The sequence below is a fragment of the Pyrus communis genome, chromosome 7 (assembly GCF_041283825.1).
Source record: "Pyrus communis isolate YQ-2024b chromosome 7, ASM4128382v1, whole genome shotgun sequence".
NCBI lineage: Eukaryota > Viridiplantae > Streptophyta > Magnoliopsida > Rosales > Rosaceae > Pyrus > Pyrus communis.
In genome coordinates, this window is record NC_142571.1 from 4,809,464 (window position 1) to 4,830,654 (window position 21,191).

General features: G+C 37.5%; 1 protein-coding gene across 2 annotated transcripts; it reads left to right on the forward strand.

Moving 5' to 3' along the window:
- The first annotated feature begins 8,495 nt into the window (after nt 1-8,495).
- On the forward strand, nt 8,496-20,691 carry LOC137734831 (phosphatidylinositol-3-phosphatase myotubularin-1). 2 transcript variants are annotated; one of them, XM_068474127.2, is made up of 19 exons: nt 8,496-8,852; nt 8,981-9,061; nt 9,306-9,380; nt 11,160-11,231; nt 12,178-12,247; nt 12,609-12,658; nt 13,457-13,746; nt 13,867-13,940; nt 14,071-14,134; nt 14,370-14,435; nt 15,203-15,302; nt 15,399-15,509; nt 16,311-16,480; nt 16,579-16,663; nt 17,172-17,387; nt 18,466-18,525; nt 18,685-18,749; nt 18,900-19,179; nt 19,944-20,691. In XM_068474127.2, exons 1-19 carry the CDS (start codon nt 8,808-8,810, stop codon nt 20,460-20,462), a joined length of 2,493 nt encoding a protein of 830 aa, XP_068330228.2. In that variant the 5' UTR covers nt 8,496-8,807; the 3' UTR covers nt 20,463-20,691. The 2 variants fall into 2 exon arrangements, with proteins under 2 accessions (XP_068330228.2, XP_088553835.1); XM_088697709.1 differs by lacking the exon at nt 9,306-9,380 and having other exon boundaries at nt 8,593-8,852.
- Nucleotides 20,692-21,191: the final 500 nt, after the last annotated feature.

Here is a 21,191-nt window from a genome sequence, read left to right on the forward strand (position 1 = left end):
TTTTTTTCCAAACCATCATCACTTCCATGGCTGAAAACAACAACACCAACTCCACCACTCAAACCAATCCTTCCTACCTCCCCGCTGCTCATACTTCCATCACTTCCTTCTCTTCTGTAATGACTAGTGTCGTTAATATCAAGCTTGACCGTTCGAATTATCCCCTATGGTTGGCCCAGATTTTGCATGTCCTCAAGAGCCGTGACCTGATGGGTTACGTTAACGGCTCCATTGTTTGTCCCCCTAAGAACCTGGCTGCTAGCACTGAGGTTAACCCAGCATACACAACTTGGATTCAACATGATCAGATGATTCTCAGTTGGATCAACGTCTCCCTCACTGCTTCTGTTTTGTCAACAGTAGCAAGCAAACGCAGTTGCTGTGCAACTTGAGAAGCACTTGAGCAGAGGTATGCGTCAACTTCCTAGAATCGTATTTTGTTTCTGCGTACTGAACTGCTGCAGACGAAGAATGGTGATCTTTCTGTAGCTGACTACTTGGATTGTATGAATGCGATCGTCGACAACCTTGCTCTGGCCGGACAACCAGTAAGTGATGATGAACTGGTTCAAATTATTTTGAATAATCTTAGTCCTGCGTTCGAGATGACTATGAATGCAACATAGGCTCATGATACTCCAATCACTTATCCAACACTTAAAGCTCTTCTGTTGACAGCGGAGAGAAGGATGACAGAGCAGGCTGTGCCTGTTGAATCTGCTCCGATTAATGCTTTTGTTGCTTCATGAGGCCATGGTGGTCGCTCTCGTGGAAATGGACGTAGAGGCTATCCGTCCAATCATGGTGGTGCCATCAACAATGGCAATCAACGAGGTTTTATCCCTCGCAACAACAACAATCAACGTGGTGGTGCATCTACAAGGAGTGGTGACCAGTGCAATCTCAATGGAGAATGCATCAAATGCCAAATTTGTGGCAAACCTGGCCATCCTGCGGTTGATTGTTACTAACGGATGAATACAGCTTATGAAGGACGTATCCCAACCAATCTTCTTGTTGCCATGGCGTATTCTCAAATGACATCTAATAATGGAAATTGGCTTCTTGACACAGGTGCCAATGCTCATGTCACCCCCGATCTCCAGAATCTTGTCAATCTAAAAGAGTACAGCGGTAATGAAAATATTGGTGGAGTAGGTAATGACTCTGGACTTTCCATTGCACATTCAGGTTCCAATCAAATTTCAACTAAGTCTTGCTCATTTAACCTCCATGACATTTTACATTGTCCATCCGCATCCACAAATATCATTTCCGCACATAGATTCACCCTAGACAACCATTGCTACATACTAATCTTTCCACATTTTTTTTCTTGTTAAGGACCTTAAAACCCGGAAGACGCTTTTCCGAGGGAGATGTGAGAATGTATTATACCCATTTCCTGGTGGTGGTGGATTGTCCAACTATCCTATTTCAGCGTGTGTCGGTGTTAGAGTCTTGCCTCAAAAATGGCATTTACGTCTTGGTCATCCTGCTTCGTTAATTATTAGTTTTTTTATTGCAAATAATAAAGTACCATCACATGGTACTAGTAATGTAACGTTTTGTGATTCTTGTCCATTGGGCAAAAGCATTAAACTACCGTTTAGCAAGTCTGTGTCTGTGTCTCATTGTCCTTTGGAACTTTTGCATTCTGACGTTTGGAGTTCACCTATTATTTCTAATGAAGGTTTTCGTTATTATGTGTGTGTTTGTGGATGACTACTCACGATATTCCTGGATATTTCCCATGAAAAATAAATCTGAAGTGTTTGGAATTTTTGTGACATTTAAAACACATGTTGAAAAAATGTTTAATAAACCTATTAAAGCTCTTCAATGTGATGAAGGTGGTGAATACATGAGTCGAGATTTCAAAACTTTTCTTGCTAAACATGGGATCTCTCAACGTTTTTCATGCCCAAAACATCCAGAACAAAATGGAATTGCCGAATGAAAGCATCGTCATACAATTGAAACAAGTGTTATAATGCTTTCTCATGCTCATATGCCTCAAAAATTTTGGTTTGATGCATGTTCAATAGCTATTTATATCATAAATCGGCTTCCAACAAAGGTTTTATCCAATATGTCTCGATACCAAAAATTGTTTCAGAAAAGTCCAAAATATGAGGCATTTAAAGTTTTTGGTTCAAAATGTTTTCCATTATTGACACCATATACACGGCATAAACTCCAACCCAAGTCCAAATCATGTGTCTTCTTAGGATACTCACTGAATCATGAAGGATACAACTGCTTGGACTTATCCACGAGACGAATTTATTTGTCTCGCCATATTCGACAAGGATTCCTTTCCTTTCAAGGAACTTGCATCTCCCAAGGAAAACGTCACTACCACAAGTACTCTCTTGACTCCTGACTTAATTTTAAACACAACATCCTCACCAATCTTGGTACCTTCCATATCTTCACCAAATCCTATCGTGTCTCACCCTAACATAAACCAACAGCCTGAGTCAACCTTGTTTTCTAATGACCAGCCACATATCACGCCAGTTTTTGATCCTCCAGAAAATGTTTCGAATATAGACGTTAATCCTCATTCACCTATAAATCCTAACCCTAGTTTAAATAGGACTCCTTAACCTAGTTCTCCATTAGGTCCCACCAATGAGCAAGACTTGGTTCCCCTTCCATCCGCGCAATGTTCTCAAGGTCCATATAATCCATCAACATTATCTACCATGTCATTTTCCACACGAGAATAGTCAAAATCTGGGATTCAAAAAACCAAATCCAAAGTACGCTTTGCATGTAACAACTGACTCCAAGTTTGTTGAGCCTTCTTGTTTTAATCAGGCCATTAAATATCCTGAATGGCGAGCAGCAATGGCACAAGAGTTCAGTGCTTTGCAAAGGTGTAGAACATGGACTCTTGTTCCTTATCGTCCTGGAATGAACCTGCTGCCAAACAAATGGGTGTTCAAAATCAAAAGACGTGCAGATGGTTCTCTCGAACGTCACAAGGCTCAACTTGTGGCTAATGGTTATCATCAGCAATCCGGAGTGGATTATAATGAAACGTTTAGTCCAGTTATGAAACATAGCACCATTCGACTTGTTTTAAGTCTTGTTGTATCAAAGAAGTGGAGTGTGCGAGAGTTAGATGTACAGAATGCGTTCTTGCATGGCTATTTGGATGAGGATGTGTACATGAAACAACCGCTAGGTTTTCTTGATTAACAATATCCCAATTATGTGTGTAAATTGCAACACAGTTTGTATGGTTTAAAACAAGCTCCCAGAGCCTGGTTTCGACGGTTCTTGGCTTTTCTCCTTCAACTTGGGTTTGAAGAATCATTATGTGACTATTCATTGTTTATGTTTAATCAACAAGGAGTCTACTTGATTTTACTTATCTACGTGGATGATATTTTTCTTATAGGTAATAATGATAAACAAATGCAATGGTTGATCACGAAGCTTGGTACTTTGTTTTCTATGAAGGACTTAGGTCCTTTAAGTTATTTTTTGGGTGTCGAGGTTACTTATTTTGTGCATAATATGCATCTTACACAGTCCAAGTATGCGTTGGATCTGCTGGAACGCACAAAGTTTACTGATGTAAAATCCATTTCCACTCCTATGCCTACGTGACATAAGCTAAGTCAGTATGATAGTGAACCTTATTCGAATCTCGAACAATATCGAATGGTTGTTGGAGTGTTGCAATATTTGACGATCACCAGGCCCGATCTTTCTTATGCTGTGAACTAGGTTTGCCAGTTCATGCATATGCCTCGAACTATACATTGGATTGCGGTTAAGAGGATCCTGCGTTATTTAAAGGCCACGTACGATCATGGTCTTGTCTATACACCTGGCAATGTTCGATTAAATGCTTTCTCTGATGCTGATTATGCATGAAATCCGGATACTCGTCATTCAACTGGTGGTTTTTGTATCTATTTGGGAACAAATCTGATTTCGTGGAGTTCAAAGAAACAAAAGACAGTTTCCAGGTCCAGCACAGAGGCTGAGTATCGGCAACTTGCTTATACTGCAGCTGAATTATCATGGATAGGCAGCTTGTTTCGAGATCTTCATATTTATCTTCATCAGCCGCATATTTGGTGTGACAATGTTTCATCGATTGCTTTTGCTTCCAATCCTGTTTTCCACGCACAAACCAAACACTTGGAAGTGGACTACCACTATGTACGAGAAAAAGTGGTACGAGGACAACTTTTGGTTAATTTTGTTTGTTCCCAAGACCAGATTGCCGATTTGTTCACAAAGGGTCTATCTTCTTCACATTTCAAATTGTTAGTTTCCAAGCTTCCAGTGGTTGCTCGACCTGTCAGATTGCGGGGGGATGTTAGATCGAGTCAATCTTATCAGAAACTCAGCTCCGAAACAAACTCTTCAAAGGATAAGATTGCTAGGTTAGGTTTTAGTTTGAATAGCTCAAGGATAAGTTTGTTGTGATTTTGTATTTTTTGAATTCAAAGATCTCCGTGTAAATAGGGTATTCAAAACCCTACTTGTAATCTGAAATTGATGTGTATAAATATACGGCAACCCATCATCATATGGGTGTGCAACTGAGTTGAAAACCCTAGTGTTCTAAAGTTTTACAGTATTTACATTGTATCATTGAAATAGAGGTGATGGTATGGAAATTTTACCTTTTTTTTTTTTGGAAAATTTTAATTAATGTTATAAATAAACAAAAGTTAGAGAGATAACCTTTGCTAAGGACATGAGTGAAACGGATGCAAAATATCACACTGTTTAGTTTAGGGTTTAGGATTTAGTTTCCTAACTATAACACAAAAGAATTGCAAGTAAAAAGAGAAAGTGAGGGATACTGATATTATTGCTTTCAGTTCTTTTCTTTTGTAGTGTGTATTGTGATCACAAATGGAGTGCTTTTTATATAGAGCAACATCCATGACAAACCAAGCAAATGACATGATTGCCACTTTTGAAAACATTACACAATAACAAATACATCACCATTTTCAAGCCTTCCTCACTGTAGGCATTCATTCTCACAATTTTACAACAATTACTGAATTAAATCCAAATTATTTGTATTTTACTATTTGACCTTTATGAATAAAATGGTCTCCTAGAATATGTACCAACGCAAACCCAGCAGGGCCACCACTGCAAGAGAGAATTTTTATTTTTCAAGTTTCCACTAATTGTATTATTACTGGGTCACGACACACTGAAAATTTTCTCCACCACGACAACCCCTCGCAGTTCCATATGATCCCAACTACTCTCGGAGAAGCTATTCACAAAGAGGAATGAAGCATGAACATTTCCAAAACACCAAATATTTTCTTGAAATCGACCTGAGGTCATATTTCCCCAAAAGGATTGGGTTATATGATAGTGCAATTCTCTGGCTTTATGAAATAGTAACAAAATACATAGAGACAAGCGCAAGCATACACGCGCACAAAGGCTGTAGACGCATTGGGGTGTCGGTTTTTTGACTTGTCGGTGGTTGAGTTTGGGGTTGTGGACCTGTGCTTGAAGAAGAAGCTATTGATGGACATGACTTGCATACTTTTCGAGTTTTATTTGTATCTTAGTCGTTGAAGCAGCGTGTTTGTTTGTGTGTTTTCCTCCTGTCAGCCTTTGCGTTTCGGCTCTTCTTCTTGTTGCTGTTTTCCCCGATTTTTTTCCTTGTACGTGACTTCGGAGTCTCTTTTCGCCCCTGGATAATGGATTTTCCAGTTTATCAGAAGGGGATTCCCATCGATTCTCTTCCTACCTAATAATTACGGAACTTTAACGAAAAATTTTTGGTACTGTTCACTTTAATGAAAAACTACATTTTTACATAAAAAAGTCAATCCTTTACTATTCATTTTATCATTTATTTTGTCCTCATCGTTAAAACTCAAAGTTTTCAAGCTTTTTTACATTAGTTTTACTTAATAACTAACTATTTAACCCATTAATATTATGACTCGACTTAAAAATAAAGTTAATTAAATATTTTAATTAATTAGGCGCATGTCAATGAAAAATCCCCAAAACTTCTAAAATTGAATGTGAACTGATGTTTTTGACCCTTACTAATATACTAATATCAGTCAGTTAAAATCACTCTTGCGCGAAGAAACGACATTGCAGCTCCTATTTTGTGTGAATTCAAAAATTGCATTGCAGTTTCTATTTTGTTATTTTCTGCTCGTGTGGATTCAGAAATTGCATTGCGATTTTTGTTTAGAAAAATTAATGAAAAATGCTTGAAAACTTTGAGTTTTAACGATACGGACAAAATAAAGAGTAAAATGAATAATACTAGGTTTGACTTTTTAGTGTAAAAATACGATTTTTCGTTAAAGTGAATAGTACCACGGGCATTTCGTTAAAACTCCCTTTTTGTTTTGGTTAATCACGTGGATGATTGACCTCCTCTTAAATATGATAAATATGAGAAAGGATGACAGTCAGTTGTTGAAGCATATTTACTTATTTATGCTTGTTTTTAGGGCCTTTATGCGCGACAATACATGATCAGCCTATTCATAACTAGCACTAGCATATCCCACACTTGTTTGTGTGGACATTTCTTATTTTTGTTTATAAAATGGCTATAGAGAACTTGTCCTTCGTTTGCCCTCATATGCTTTGTTACATTTGTATTGTTGTTTGGGCTCACCCGCTTTGGTAAATTAAAATTCATGAAGAGGATTTTTTTTCCTTGTACGTAACTTTGGCTTCTCTTTTCGCCCCTGGTTAATGGATTTTCCAGTTTATCAGAAGAGGATTACCACGGGTTCTCCTCCTACCTAATAATTAAAGTTCTAAAAAACGCTAAACGTTAGTTGGGCGGTAGGTACGGGCCTAGTGCCTAGGCAGCTAGATGGGGCCTAGGCGGACGTTTGGGCGGATTTATATAAATTTATTATATATCTTGTAAATAAGTGCTTATTTACATTTAAAGAAAAAACTATACTTGTATGGATAATAAAAGAATAACAAAATGCAAAAATAGAAGTAAAAGAATACACTTTATAGTGCATTTAAAGGGGGAATAAGGATGTCAAATATATGTTTAGAAATCATTTAATTTTGAAAACAAAATATTTGACAAAAAAAAAGTATTTAATCAACAATTTACAACAATTACATAAAAAAAAAAAAAAAAAAAAAGGAGTGTGGAAACTGAGATGTATAGAAGGGAGGGAGGTGGGGCACCATTAATAACATTCAGTTTTTAAGATGCTTGATGTCCCCTCCTTTATACTTATACAAGCAAATAGGATACTAGGTGTGCCATTTTAATTGGACAATAGTTTAAAATATATTAAATGTGAAAAAGTGAGACTTGATAGTGGGAAAGGGATGGTCACGTTGGGTGAGAATTGAAGAGAGATAAACTCAATTTTCTCTCTTCTTCTTTTTTCCTCTCAGTCTTTTTTCGTTGGAATTCAAAACCCAGAACACAGTCAGTGCTCTGCATTCCTCCTTCCTCACTTTGAAAACAGAAAAAGGAAGTGAAACGCCCAGACCGCCTAGGCCATCCAAGCGCTGCCCGGACTGTCTCGGCACCCGCTTAATCCCTTTCCTGATTTTCCTTTCGATTATAGGTTAATCGTGGCGGCTGACTATCGCCTAACACCTAGGCGCCGCCTAGGCCAATTTTTAGAACACTGTTAATAACTAACTATTTAACCCACTAATATTATGACTCGACTTAAAAATAAAGTTGATTAAATATTTTAATTAATTAGGCGTCAATGAAAAAGCTCCAAAACTTCTATAATTGAATGTGAAGTGATGTTTTTGACCCTTACTAATATACTAATATCAACCACTTAGAATCACTCTCGCGCAAAAGAAACGACATTGTAGCTTCTATTTTGTGTGGATTCAAAAATTGCATTGCAGTTTCCATTTTGTTGTTTCCTGCTTGTGTGGATTCAGAAACTACATTGCGATTTTTGTTTTGGTTAATCACGTGCATGATTGACCTCCTCTTAAATATGATAAATATGAGAAATGAAGACTGCCAGTTGTTCAAGTATATTTACTTATTTATGTTTATTTTTAGAACCTTTATGTGCGACAATACATGATCGGCCTATTCATAACTAACACTAGCATATCCCACACTTATTTATGTGGACATTTCTTATTTTTGTTTTTAAAATGGCTAGAGAGAACGTGTCCTTCGTTTGCCCTCATATGCTTTGTTACTTTTTGTATTGATGTTTGGGCTCACCTGTTTTGGTAAATAAAAATTCAAGATAATAATATTCATACCATATTTTTATATCACATTTTTATATTATCTTAGGTGACATCTAATATAAACAGCTACATCATTTAAAAATTTTGCAAAATCCAAAGAAAAGGAAGGAGAGAGATTCCTCGTATATCACAGTCATCATTTAATTAACTAATTTTTCTTAATTATTAGTTTATTAAATAATAAAGTAAATTTAAAATTTTGATTAATTCAAGGAATAACATTCCTCTAAAATTCTTGAAGGCGTGGTCAGCACACGAAAATAATAAATAAAATAATAATTTAATAAAATAGATCGCGTGCGAACCGCCTATTGCTTTGAAAGGCAGGTAAAGCCCTCTCCCGGTCTCCCCGCCCGTCCTGCCGATTCATTCACCAACAACAAACAACCAACAAAACAACCACGACAAAACCTCACCTCTCTATCTCTCCTATTATCTTGTCAAAAGTCAGACAGACGGCGTCGTTTCGCGGCATGGCAGCACCGTAGCACAGCTCAGGTCGATCGGCGTCTTTCAGGGAGTCGACGACTTTCAGGGACTCTTCCGAGTCCGAGAAGATGGAGGCCACCGGCAGCTGGGACGCCCTCGACTGGACCATTGAGGTCGTCTCTTCTACCTCCACTCCTAGAGTTCTTTATCTATAAGTTTTCGATTTTATTCAAATTTTGTTCCTCCGTCACTTCGGCCTTTGCTCTTAATCTTCGATTTCTGTTCAAATTTTGTTTTGCAGCCGGTTTCGCGGTCCGTTTCTTGGCCCGTTTCGCATGTGAAATTGGAGTGCTTGCTTGAAGCCGAGCAAGTCCAAGTTGAGGTACATTGAATTCTTGAATAATAAGCAGATATAGTGATTTTTCTTATACTAATAGTTTAATTATAATGTAATTCTTTTGTTCTTGTATTTTCGAATTCTCGGTTAATTATGCTTTAGCTGTGGAGGATTTTCTTTGTAATTAACTACAAGTACGAACAAATCAAAGATTGATGTAATGTGGCGTTTTCTGTATTAACTAATGGCATGCTTGCAAAGTTTTCTGATATTTGAAGTTTACTTTTAGGGGTATGGAGTTGTTCTTGTTAATACGGATGAGGCAGGCACTTTGATAGTGACCAATTTTCGTCTTCTGTTCCTGGTATGTGATGTGCCGTGAATTTCATTCTAAAGTTTCATTCTGTTCATTTTATGCATGGCTCGAGTAAAGTTCATGTTTGAAGAGGAGTAATTTTGGCAACAACGTAGTTCATGTTAGTGTTGAGAAATCGCGTTTAAGAATGAGAAAAATAGAACAAACTCCGGAAATCGAAAACAAATAGCCAAGATAAATAACACCAAGAATTTGCGTGGTTCGGCAATATGTGCCTACGTCCACAGGACAGCAATAACAATCTTTCATTATATCAATAATGAGTACAACCAATAATCTTGCCAAATCTCTAGAACTAGGAATTGACGAAAAACCTGAAAGAACAAGAACAAGAAATACACTATCTCTTTTCTTTTCTCTCGCACACACTTTACAATATTCTCTCACTCTAATCCCTTGAGTGGTATACAATTTATTGTTTTGGTCCCTTCTCAAAACTACTACAATAGCCCCTTTATATAGACATAATAAGGGTCTTCTTCAATAAGGATTACTAATCCTAATTCGAATCTAGTTATGAATCCTTCTCCAATTGAGAAACTAACTCCAATTGGGAAAACAATTTAATCCTCTAAGACTATAATTCCTTATAGACGTAGGACAACTTATCATGGGCTGGAAAAAACCCAACAGTTAGTAATGTGAGTAATGTGGCAATCTACAGTGAGTTATCTTAGAAGAGTGACTTTGAAACAGATGGGCTTGGGGGAGCTTAAAATTAGATATGTCGGTGCAGACGCTGTTATATATAAGGTCTGGAATTTACACGTTGGGCATACTTGGGTGAGTATCTGTGACATCCCACATTGCCCAGGGGAGTGATCCTTATATGTATATTCCCATCCCTACCTAGCACGAGGCCTTTTGGGAGCTCACTGACTTCGGGTTCCGTAGGAACTCCAAAGTTAAGCGAGAAGGGGGCTAGAGCAATCCCATGATGGGTGACCCACTGGGAAGTTGCTCGTGAGTTCCCAAAAACAAAACCGTGAGGGCGTGGTTGGGGCCCAAAGCGGACAATATCGTGCTATGGTGGTGGAGCGGGCCCGGGAAGTGGTGCCGCCCGGACCGGGATGTGACAATTTGGTATCAGAGCCTAACCCTGGTCGTGGTGTGCCGACGAGGATGTCGGGCCCCTAAGGGGGTGGATTGTGACATCCCACATCGCCCAGGGGAGTGATCCTTATATGTATATTCCCATCCCTACCTAGCACGAGGCCTTTTGGGAGCTCATTGGCTTCGGGTTCCATAGGAACTCCGAAGTTAAGCGAGAAGGGGGCTACAGCAATCCCATGATGGGTGACCCACTGAGAAGTTGCTCGTGAGTTCCCAAAAACAAAACCGTGAGGGCGTGGTCGGGGCCCAAAGCGGACAATATCGTGCTATGGTGGTGGAGCGGGCCCGGGAAGTGGTGCCGCCCGGTCTGGGATGTGACAGTATCTGTGCAATTCGTGCGTATGATGAGAAGGAAGAAGGCGATGGTAGAATTGAAAAGCAAAACAATGGAGGAGAACAACCTTCAAGATTTTTGAATAAAAGATAAAGAAAAAGTCTTGCAGTGGACGTTGCATTTGTTAGATTTTCTGCTTGTTTATGTTACTGCTACTGAAATTTTTGGCGCATAAATTGTTCGTGGTTTGAGGAATGTAAAACACATGGTAACATATTTAATCGTCTGTAATTTGATGATGGTGATAGTGTTGGTGTTGTGTGTGTCCTACATTTATCCCCAGAATAGCTAATTTGATATTCTTACTTTTGTTTTTCAAGAGAGAGGGAACTAGGAATGTTATTGCACTTGGCACGATACCGTTGGCAACAATTGAGAAGTTCACCGAAATTGTAAGTTCTAATCTCCATGTATACACTTTTATTGTTGACAAACAATTCTTGTGATAAACTCGTTTGTGGTGCTCGAATCTCAAATACATTTGTATCTATAATCTTTCTACGAGTCTTGCATCTTTGAAAGATGTAGAGATGAAATTAATTGAGGAGAGTTTACCGAGATGCCTGGTCACATATTTTGATCGTGAGTAGAGTGTTTTCATATTTATTATTACAAAGAACTGTGAGCTTGTTACTTACATGGAAAAATCATTCCGGTTTTCATGCATTTACTAAACATGGGTATTGGAATTATTCAAATTATGACTTCCATGAGTTAACTAACTCATATAAAATAAAATAAAAAGTGGGTTTCACTTTAAAATTTGTTAAATACTAGAAAAATCAGGAATCATATCAACTAGGGGGCCTAGTTGATCCCATACTCATGCCTTCTTTCCCTTCCTCTTCATGACTTCCCCCATTCCAAGTAAGTAAACATAACATGTGTCGACATGAAATATTTGATTACAATTTTAAAATAAAAGCTCTCCTCGTTCAAGTCCTTTCCACCTCCATCAGGTCATATCCTTCATGCTTTCCCAATTTGTTATTCCACTTCTCAGGTGATCTACCAACAATACATCAGTGATCTGCCCATTTTGGTGCATGGTCTCTTTCTTTTTGCACCATTTATCTCTGTAGTCCTCTTCACATTTTTCTTTTGAGAGAATAAATTCACTCTTTGCCATGTTTTGAGAGATGACAGAGCTTTAACACAAATTAAGTTTCCTTGGTTTGCTTCTCTCGAGTCTAATCTAGATGGTTGAATGGACCCAACAAGAATGACAAATTTATAAATGTCTGCTAGTATTAATTTTTCAATATTGTTTTTCACCAGTTAGTGTTTTTCTTTTGGATGTGGAAATAGCCAGTTCATTGTGTTTATTTGACTTTTTAGGTTGTAAAGAATCAGCCAACCCCTCGTCAATCCGAAAAGACTCCATCAAGACAGCTTCTTCAGGTCATTGGTAAGACTTGTATGAAGTACTTATGTAAATGTATATGAATTCTTTTCTTTATCATGTCAGATTTGGTATCATTCAACGATTGATTTAGGAAGAGACGTGTGGATTCTATCTTAGATCTTAACTAATTCAGTCCAGTTGCGATTTCAATAGTAGTTTATAGATTCTTGGAAATGTTAACTAAGCCATATAGAAATCCTCAAGGCTACTAAAGTATGGGTCGTCGTTGCAATAACATGCTTATCTGGCTTAGTGCTGCTAAATATTGATGGTTTTATACAGGCTAAAATTCTCCCCATTGTCTGCTTTTATTTTCTCAAACAGTTCTTGTTCACATTTCCATCCAAATATTTATACTTTGCAGGTAAAGATATGAGGACCATTGTCTTTGGGTTTCGTCCGGACACAAGGGAGGTAAATTATTATTGTGAATACTTCTCGATACTTTTGCATTGTGGTTCACTCCAGTATATATCTTTTAAAGGTTTTGTATCTTAATATTATGATGAAAGGCTATCTATAGTTTTGCAAATGTTGTGACAAAACTGAACATCGCTCTCAAAAACCAATTTCATCAATTTATGACCACACTTTTCTTTTTTAGGACAAATTGCACTCATAATATCCTTGAATGCTCTTCATTTTATTGAATGTTTAACTGATAGTAGTCTAGTCATCATAAATAAAGAACACTTGCAGTTTATTATAGGTGAAACCAATCTTAAAATTATGGTTAGAAGTGAATGCCAACGGTCGACACCGGGGGTGGGCTATCCTTTCACCATGTCATGAAAAGTGAGGCTTTAGCTTCAGCTCTCACGAAACAGAGCAGAAGTCGAGTTGTATGTTGGGTAGTCTCATCAATACTGCGATGGAAATAAATGCAGCTAAAGCTGCAACCACAACAACTAAACCAATTTCATTATTGTTATTAGTAGCTGCACAGGGGGAGCAGCACATCTGGACCACATGTGTAGAATAAAGTATTATGTATATAGTACTATACAATAATAACTTGAGAGAATAAGTGATTTACATACTTGCTTTCTTGTGTCTATACTTTATGCCTATAACCTTGACGAATCTCGCTGGTGTGTCTCGAAGCATAAAAGGTTTTCAATATCATGGTGAATTCATTTTGTTGCTTCTTGCATTTAAAGTTGCGAACAGCTGTCTAACATAGGTATTTAAAACAAAACAAAAAACTTGCAGAGACATGCAATATTTGATGCATTATCAAGGTGTACAAAGCCAACAAGTCTGTGGGATCTTTATGCTTTTGTTTCTGGACCTTCCAAATTTGGTAACACCAACCCAAAGGTGCGGTTATTGAATGAGTATCTTCGGCTTCTTGGGAAAGGGTCCTCACGTGCATCTATGAATATGATTGAAGATGGGTCATTCACATTTTCTAATGATTTGTGGAGGATAAGTAGTATAAATTCCAGCTATATCATGTGCCAGAGTTATCCATTTGCCTTGATGGTTCCAAAATCCATAACGTAAGAGTTTAAGATCCATCATTTCATACTTCTGCCTTACGCTTTTCAGGTTTAATGAGTCTTACTTCATTGACTTTAGAACTATGCAACTAATAATTATTTCATGGTTGCTGACGCTAGTGATGAAGAAGTGCTTCAAGCTTCCAACTTCCGAGCAAGAGGTCGCTTGCCTGTAGTTACATGGTGTCATCCAAGTATGCAATAAGTCTCTTTGTTGCCATCAAATCAAATCCGTTTTCTCATTTTCACCAAAAATAAGTCCTTTTGCTGCTCCTTTTGTTATACTACTCATACTTGTGTTCTAATAACTTTGACAACTTACAGAAACGGGAGCAGTTCTTGCACGGTCATCCCAACCCTTAGTTGGTCTCATGATGAATATGAGGAGGTAATATAATCCATCTTTTGAAAATGAAATCTCCTCTCATATTGCACACACACAGAGAGTAGATATACATGACTGTCAAGAGAACACCCTGAAAAGGAAATGATATCATACATATTTAGTTGGTTTACTTTTAATTCTTGGAATTTAGAGCACCTATATATTATCATATTTTTTGCATGATTTGTTATGCAATTGGTGATGATCCACATATCCACATGTGTTGATTTGTCTGCAGTGACACAGATGAAAAGATTGTTGCTGCACTTTGCACTCAACTTGCTGGTACAACAGTTAAACGGAGGTAAGTGATAGTTTTGTTCAACTTGTTGCTTTGTACCTTTATCTGTGTTATTTTTTCACGGTCAGTTATTTTTGTTGCATCTATTTATTAATGACTTAGTATTGCTAATGGGTCAATGTTGCAATACAACAAGCATTAAGAAAGTGTTAATAATAAGGGCTAATTACATTTCACACCCTCCATGTTTGGGGTGATTTTCAAAATGGGCCACGAGGTTTCAATTTTCTCACATTGCCCCCCCTAAGGTTTTGAAATTGTGTCAATTTACACCTTTTGTCTAATGAATTATTTGAATCATAATTAAACTGATGGCATGGTGAACATGAAACCCGTAATTGCTATGACATGTAAGCCACATTCGCACCATATTGACTAAAAAACTCATCAACTTAATGGATATTTAGACGTTCAAATATCCAGGAAAGGTGTAAATTGATACAATTTCAAAACCTATGGGGTAATGTGAGAAAATTGAAACCTAACGGTCCATTTTAAAAATCATCTCAAACCTTGATGGTGTAAAATGTAGTTAACCCTAATAATAATTATAATAACAGTAAAAAAAAGAATATTCCCTTTAATAGGTGGTTAAACAGTCTATGTCCTTGATGCTCACTCTTGTCATTTATTTCTTATTCCAAAATTTTTTTATGCTTATGATAGTTTACGGTTCAACAAGTGGATGTTGTGTTAATCATTTTTCTGGTAATTTAGTTAGGTTGTATCGTTCCAGAACATTTATATCTTCTGAAATGATTGATTTCCAGGAAGTTATATATAGCCGATGCAAGGCCTCGAAAAAACGCTCTAGCTAATGGTGCTATGGGAGGTGGCTCTGAGTCATCTTCGCATTATTCTCAATCTGAGGTATCTCTAACTTTTGGATTTTTTATTTATGCATCTTTGGCTGTGTAATATCATAATTATGTAACTTCCTATTTCTTTTCTTTTGGGGTGTATCAGATAGTTTTCTTTGGGATAGACAACATACATGCAATGAGAGAGAGCTTTGCCAGACTCAGAGACTATTTAGACACTCATGGTGCTTCATCGGATGGAAGGTCATCTTTCTTGGTTAGTCTAGCTATCTTATGAATATCTGGGTTCTTTATCCGTGTTAAATTGTGGTTCTAAGTATTTTTTTAATTTTTTTTTTTTTTTTATTCTGATGGCTATAAAGTATGCTGTATTTATTGATAATAGCTGCATGTTTTTTTTTCAAAGATAAAAGTTACTCTTAGTGGTTGGTAGAGTCAGGATGTGAGAGCGCAATATGTGTGTGTGTAGTACTCGAAAAATACTTCCATGAATAAAAGTGAACATTACTACACAGGGCACATGTTGTGTACGCGGAAACAGAGCAAAAAGGGTCTAACATTGCATGAATGAAAACTAAAAGGCGCCACACTGATCTATAAAGCCTCAGGTCTACAAGTGAAGGCTATATATTTATTCCCTAGAAGTAAGATTTTTAAACTCTGCAACATGTATGGTTTTTAGTTGTCACCAAAGGGGAGTTATTTATATACAAAGGTTTCAATTCCAAAAGTAGCTGGATTATTTCTGAAAGTGAATGGAAGTTTGGTGATCTCAAAGGTTGTGAACCTGCGGCCCCATGTGTCCAAAGTGTCTTTGTTAACTGATCTTGAGCCTTGCTAAGAAGCATGGTTAAAATGTGAATATTTGTCGTTTGAGAAGAAAATATTTAATTAAATATTAATATTGTTGAAAGTATTTACAATGAAAAAAAAAGAGGAAAAGAGGAAGGGAAGATCAAGTTTGTTATGGTCTTTTTTTCTCAATTTAATAAATGAAAACTGTTGTGTTTGATGTGGGAGAGAAGAATACACGTTTTATACTTTTTAATATTAACAGAGACATGGTGGATGGACGTGGGGTGGAGGTAACCTAAGCAGTATGTCTGCTTCAGTGTCAACACTGGGGGACAGTGGTTGGTTAATACATGTTCAAAGTGTCTTGGCTGGTTCTGCTTGGATTGCTGCTCGTGTTGCTTTGGAGTCGGCATCAGTGCTTGTACATTGTAGGTAAGGTCTACTATACCTGTACTTCATCAAACTGGCATGATGGTTCAGTTTTTCCATTTTTGAAGTTTTAACCTCTAATTTGCAATTCTTTTGTTAAGTGATGGATGGGACAGAACCACTCAGCTGATTTCACTTGCCAATTTGTTGCTTGATCCATACTATCGGACTTTAACTGGGTTTCAGGTATTTGCTGGACATACTTGGAAAAATGCCCTGATTTATGATGCTAGTTTTTCTTAGATTTCATGGGTAAAAACCCCTATAAGATAAACTCATTTATGTTACAAGGTGCATTCCTTCTTTTGCTCTGTGGGCCATTCTTCTGCAGTTTTGACGCTGGAGTGTCTATTGCATTTCTTCTTTTGTTCTGTGGGGTTGTCGTCCTTGTGTCTAACTGTCTAGGACTCTTATAATTCTTTATGTAATAGGTGAGGGGCCCATTTGTAGAAGGCAATCAGACCACACTCAGACATTTTTTTTTGTTCTCGCTTGATTTTGCTTAGACACAAGAATGACTTGAACTGTTTAAGTTTTAATATGGTAATGTTTCAAAAATTGAAACGTTGCGTTCCTTTTTTAAAGATTCCCGAAACCTAGGGTGTATATTGTATGTAGATATTTAAAAATATTACAGAGTTTGCATTTTTTATTTTGAAGTCAATATAAAACTTAATTATGTGCTTTGATGCAGGCACTGATTGAGAAAGATTGGTTAGCATTTGGTCACCCCTTTGCAGATCGAGTTGGCATGCCAGCTGTAACGGGAAGTGGCAACACGCCTTCTGAACTGACAAGGCAGGCCTCTGCTCCAGTTCTCCAGTCATCACCCGGTCGCCATTCATCAGTGTCTCAAGCGCCCACTTCTCATGCACAGAATTCAAATGACTATTCTCCCATATTTCTGCAGGTACACATTGTTATTTTGGTACATTATTACTGCGTTAAATTTCAACTCACTATTCTTGTACTTGTAGAATCTAAACCCAAAAGGAACTCATTCATCATATTAACATATATCAATTGATCCACACAAGTAGAACACAATAAAATTAAGGATATATGGTCAAGTCTCATGTTGGCTTCATCATCTTCATCTTCCTCAATCACAAATCTTTATTTGTCGAACCAGGGACAGGGAAAGCGTTTTGGTTGTTTAAACTTTTTTTTTTTTTGAAAATTCCATTGCCCCGACCTTTTTGAAAATACAAATGTCAAAATAGGTTCTTGTGGTTTAAGCAATTTTTCTCATGTGATTTACTTCTAAACAAATTTTAGTTAAATGTTCAACTTTCATCATTTTGTGTAACTTGGAAACCACATGTGGGTCATGTATATGGGCATTATAGTATTTTTATATCCAATCCCACATAATCATCTGGAACCACGATGGTTTCACTCCACATAAACCCAAAAAAATCTTTGTTTCAAGTCTCTAGTTTACCCAAAAAGTTGTTTCAGATACCAACTCATCAAGTGAGATTGTATACAGAAAAATTATAATGCTCTTGCATGTGAACGTGAAGTTATATGAATTGACGAAAACTGAACAATTGACCAAAATTGGTTTTTTAAATAAATCGTAAGGGAAAATTGACACAATTGGAACCAAGGTAGTTGTTAAAGTAATAGTTCTCATAAACCACAAGGACCATTTGTGACTTTTGGCCTTTTCAAAGATAGTCAATCTTTCTGACCCCATTTTTTAAGGGAAGTTGCAAAAAGATCCAAATTGTATCCTTGAATGTATCCAGTCAACTTCCAATTTTCGGTCAAGTTTCATTACTTCTCTGTTGAATTCGACTTCGGCAGCGGTTCACTCTAGTCAACTTCCAATTTTCTGTCAAGTTTGTCCTTTCCACCTGAAATGATGCCAAGTGTTTAATTTTGAGGAATGGTCTGAGATTGCAATTGAGAGCAATTGCAGCAGAACTGTTTTTTTTTCCTTCCACAGTGTAAGTCACTAATCCTAGGCTTTTCTGATGCAGTGGGTTGATTGTGTTTCACAATTGTTACGGATGTATCCTTTTGCTTTTGAGTTTTCTTCGGTATGTATCCTTCTTTCATAAGTGCACTCATTTCTCTTTTTGATGAAACTGCTCACAAATGCGTTCAATTTGTCACCAAGCAACTTTATTTGTTTTTCTAATGTTTCTTTGGGTCAGGTAACAATAGTTCATTAAATTTTCCACTATTTTGTGATCTAGGCATTTCTGGTGGATCTATTGGACTCTGTTCTATCGTGTCGCTTTGGAAACTTCTTATGTAATAGGTAAGAAATTTGATATAGCATGTTTCGCATCTCCTCTCGAAAAACAAGTGGCTCATGGAAAATTGTGCTCAATTTGATTGAATAGTTGACCCAGAAACTTCGATGTAAACTATTATTCAATACTTCTTCCTGATTGCTCATGTATTTCAGTGAAAGGGAGAGGCAGCAATGTGGTGTACCCGATGCTTGTGGATGCATGTGGGCATATTTTGCTGATTTACGTGCTTCGCACGGAAGTTCTCATGTGCACTATAACTACTTTTATGATCCCTTGAAACACGATGGTCCACTGTTACCTCCAGCAGCAGCTTTAGCACCAACTCTTTGGCCCCAATTCCATCTTCGTTGGGCTTGTCCCTTAGAGGCTCAAGTTGGAGGGGTTGAAGCTCAATTTAGGCAAATGGATGTCAAGTTCTCTGAACTACAAAAGGTAATAATACTTACTTCTGGCTTCTAAATCTTTCCTCTGAATCGTCTCTCTAGCTTTTTTCTTTTTAACCTGTTTTTTTCAAGAGGGCGAGTTCTTGATCTTGCCCTACAGCTCACAAATGCATCATGTTGGTTACGTTGTCTTTTAGGTTGTCTAATATTTTCATGTACTAGAAACTCAAGAATAAGGCCCTTTTTGGTCTCTAGGAAAACTGAAAAACCAACTGAATCAAGATCCTAGCTAAACTGGAGCAAGAATGCATACAAAGTGGATTAGGAAATGAAAACAAAAAAACAATTTGAAACGTTTGTGTTTAATCTTTTATTTATAATCTCTATTCAGTTGCTATTGCTCACGGTGTCAGCCAAAACTTTATACTGTAGGTTGCTATTTATTGCTTGGATTGTAGGTCAATTATTTGGTAAATAAACCTGAGTATAATACGTACCTGTGTCAAGCAGGTCCTTTTAAGGCCAACCAAAAGAAAACAACTGCTTGTTTCTGTTTTTGGTTGCAAGTTGTGTTGGCTAGTTGTATGACCACCCCTAATTCACGCTGACCCCATTAAATAAGGATACAACGAGGGGTTGGTATATTCGATAAATTTTTGCTTATTGACAAGCTTAATATGTTTGTGGAAGATGGTGGTTTATGTTGCTTACATCTCTGATCTTTTGTTTCCCAAACTTAAATGGCATATTACATTCGCTTATGTGACTTGAATAATAACATTTTACGTTGGTTATGTCAAAAACTCCTTACAGGAAAAAGAAATGGCAGAAAGGAAAGCTAAAGAAATCGCCACCTTAATGGAATCATTAACTGCAGAATTGCAAAATGAGAAGCAAGTTAGCAGCTCAGCCAGGCAGATGGCCAAGAGGGCAAGCAGGGAAAGTGACGCCATAAAGCGAGCTGTACAGTCACTGGGATGCAAGGTCCACTTTTCAAACAGTGGAGATTGCGCCGTTGACATCGAAAGCAGCCAATTTGCATCTTCGCAGAAATTACCTTATTATTTAAAAAGAGAAGCGGATGGCACCATGCAGCGGGATGAGAAATCAGACCTCTCTTTTTCAATCACAGTTATGGCAGATGACGATGCTTCCATCAACCCAATTGGCCGAGTATGTGAAACGTTATGCCCGTTAGGCATGCGAGATGGGGGCTGCCGGTGGCCACATGCTGGTTGTGCTCAGTTGGGTAGCCAGTTTCTCGGACTAAAGGCTAACTACGAGGCATTTGATAAACTTTCTATTTATGATAGCTATTTCCAGCCAAAATAGTACCATATAAATTTGGAGCTTTCTTGGAGGTACCAAGAAAGCTTTCTTGGAGTATTCCGGCGAATACCACGGAGAAGCCGCCCCCTTCCGGCGAATACCATGACGGTGAATCCGTCATCAGCAGTCTCCAAGAATTTTCAAGCTCACCATACACAACCACCCTGTATTTCAAGCTCAAAATTTGAGCCCTAATTCTCATAAATAAAAAGAATTTCCCGATTCAACAGCATAGATACATAAATTTACAGCCAAGAGTTTGAAAACGGAATTGGAAGATTTATGAATTTCACGCCTTCTGACAACGAACAGAGAGATCGGCGAGCCCTGAGAATTAGGGATTTAGGGCTGACGGAGGAGCGAAACTACTCGTTGTTCATGAATCACGACCCGGAGGCGCTCTGTGCTCTTTATGACGGATGCTCTCTGTCCAACTAATTTCATATCTGAACGATGAAAGAGAAATTAGAGCTCGTTCGAAATTTTGAAAAATTCATTGATCAACACTGTTCACCAGCCTGTTGAAGTTATAAGCCGGTTTTTTAAAGCTTCTTGCTGCTTCGGGTTTTCAGCTTTTTTTTTAGCCAAAACTCTGAAAAATAGTTGCTTACCCGTTTTACCAAACATAAAATTTCCCCAGCTTTTTATGGTCAGTGCTTTTATTTTATTTATTTATTTTCTTTTAAGCTGTACCAAACTGGTACTTAATCTAAACTAAACTACGTAGAGAGC

What these genes read in the sequence shown, in the direction of transcription:
- LOC137734831 (XM_068474127.2), top strand. Translation starts at nt 8,808, where the DNA reads ATGGAGGCCACCGGCAGCTGGGACGCCCTCGACTGGACCATTGAG. An exon ending in ATTTTCGTCTTCTGTTCCTG is followed by an intron (nt 9,381 to 11,159) that starts GTATGTGATGTG and finishes TTGTTTTTCAAG; the next exon opens with AGAGAGGGAACTAGGAATGT. An exon ending in ATGGTTCCAAAATCCATAAC is followed by an intron (nt 13,747 to 13,866) that starts GTAAGAGTTTAA and finishes TGCTGACGCTAG; the next exon opens with TGATGAAGAAGTGCTTCAAG.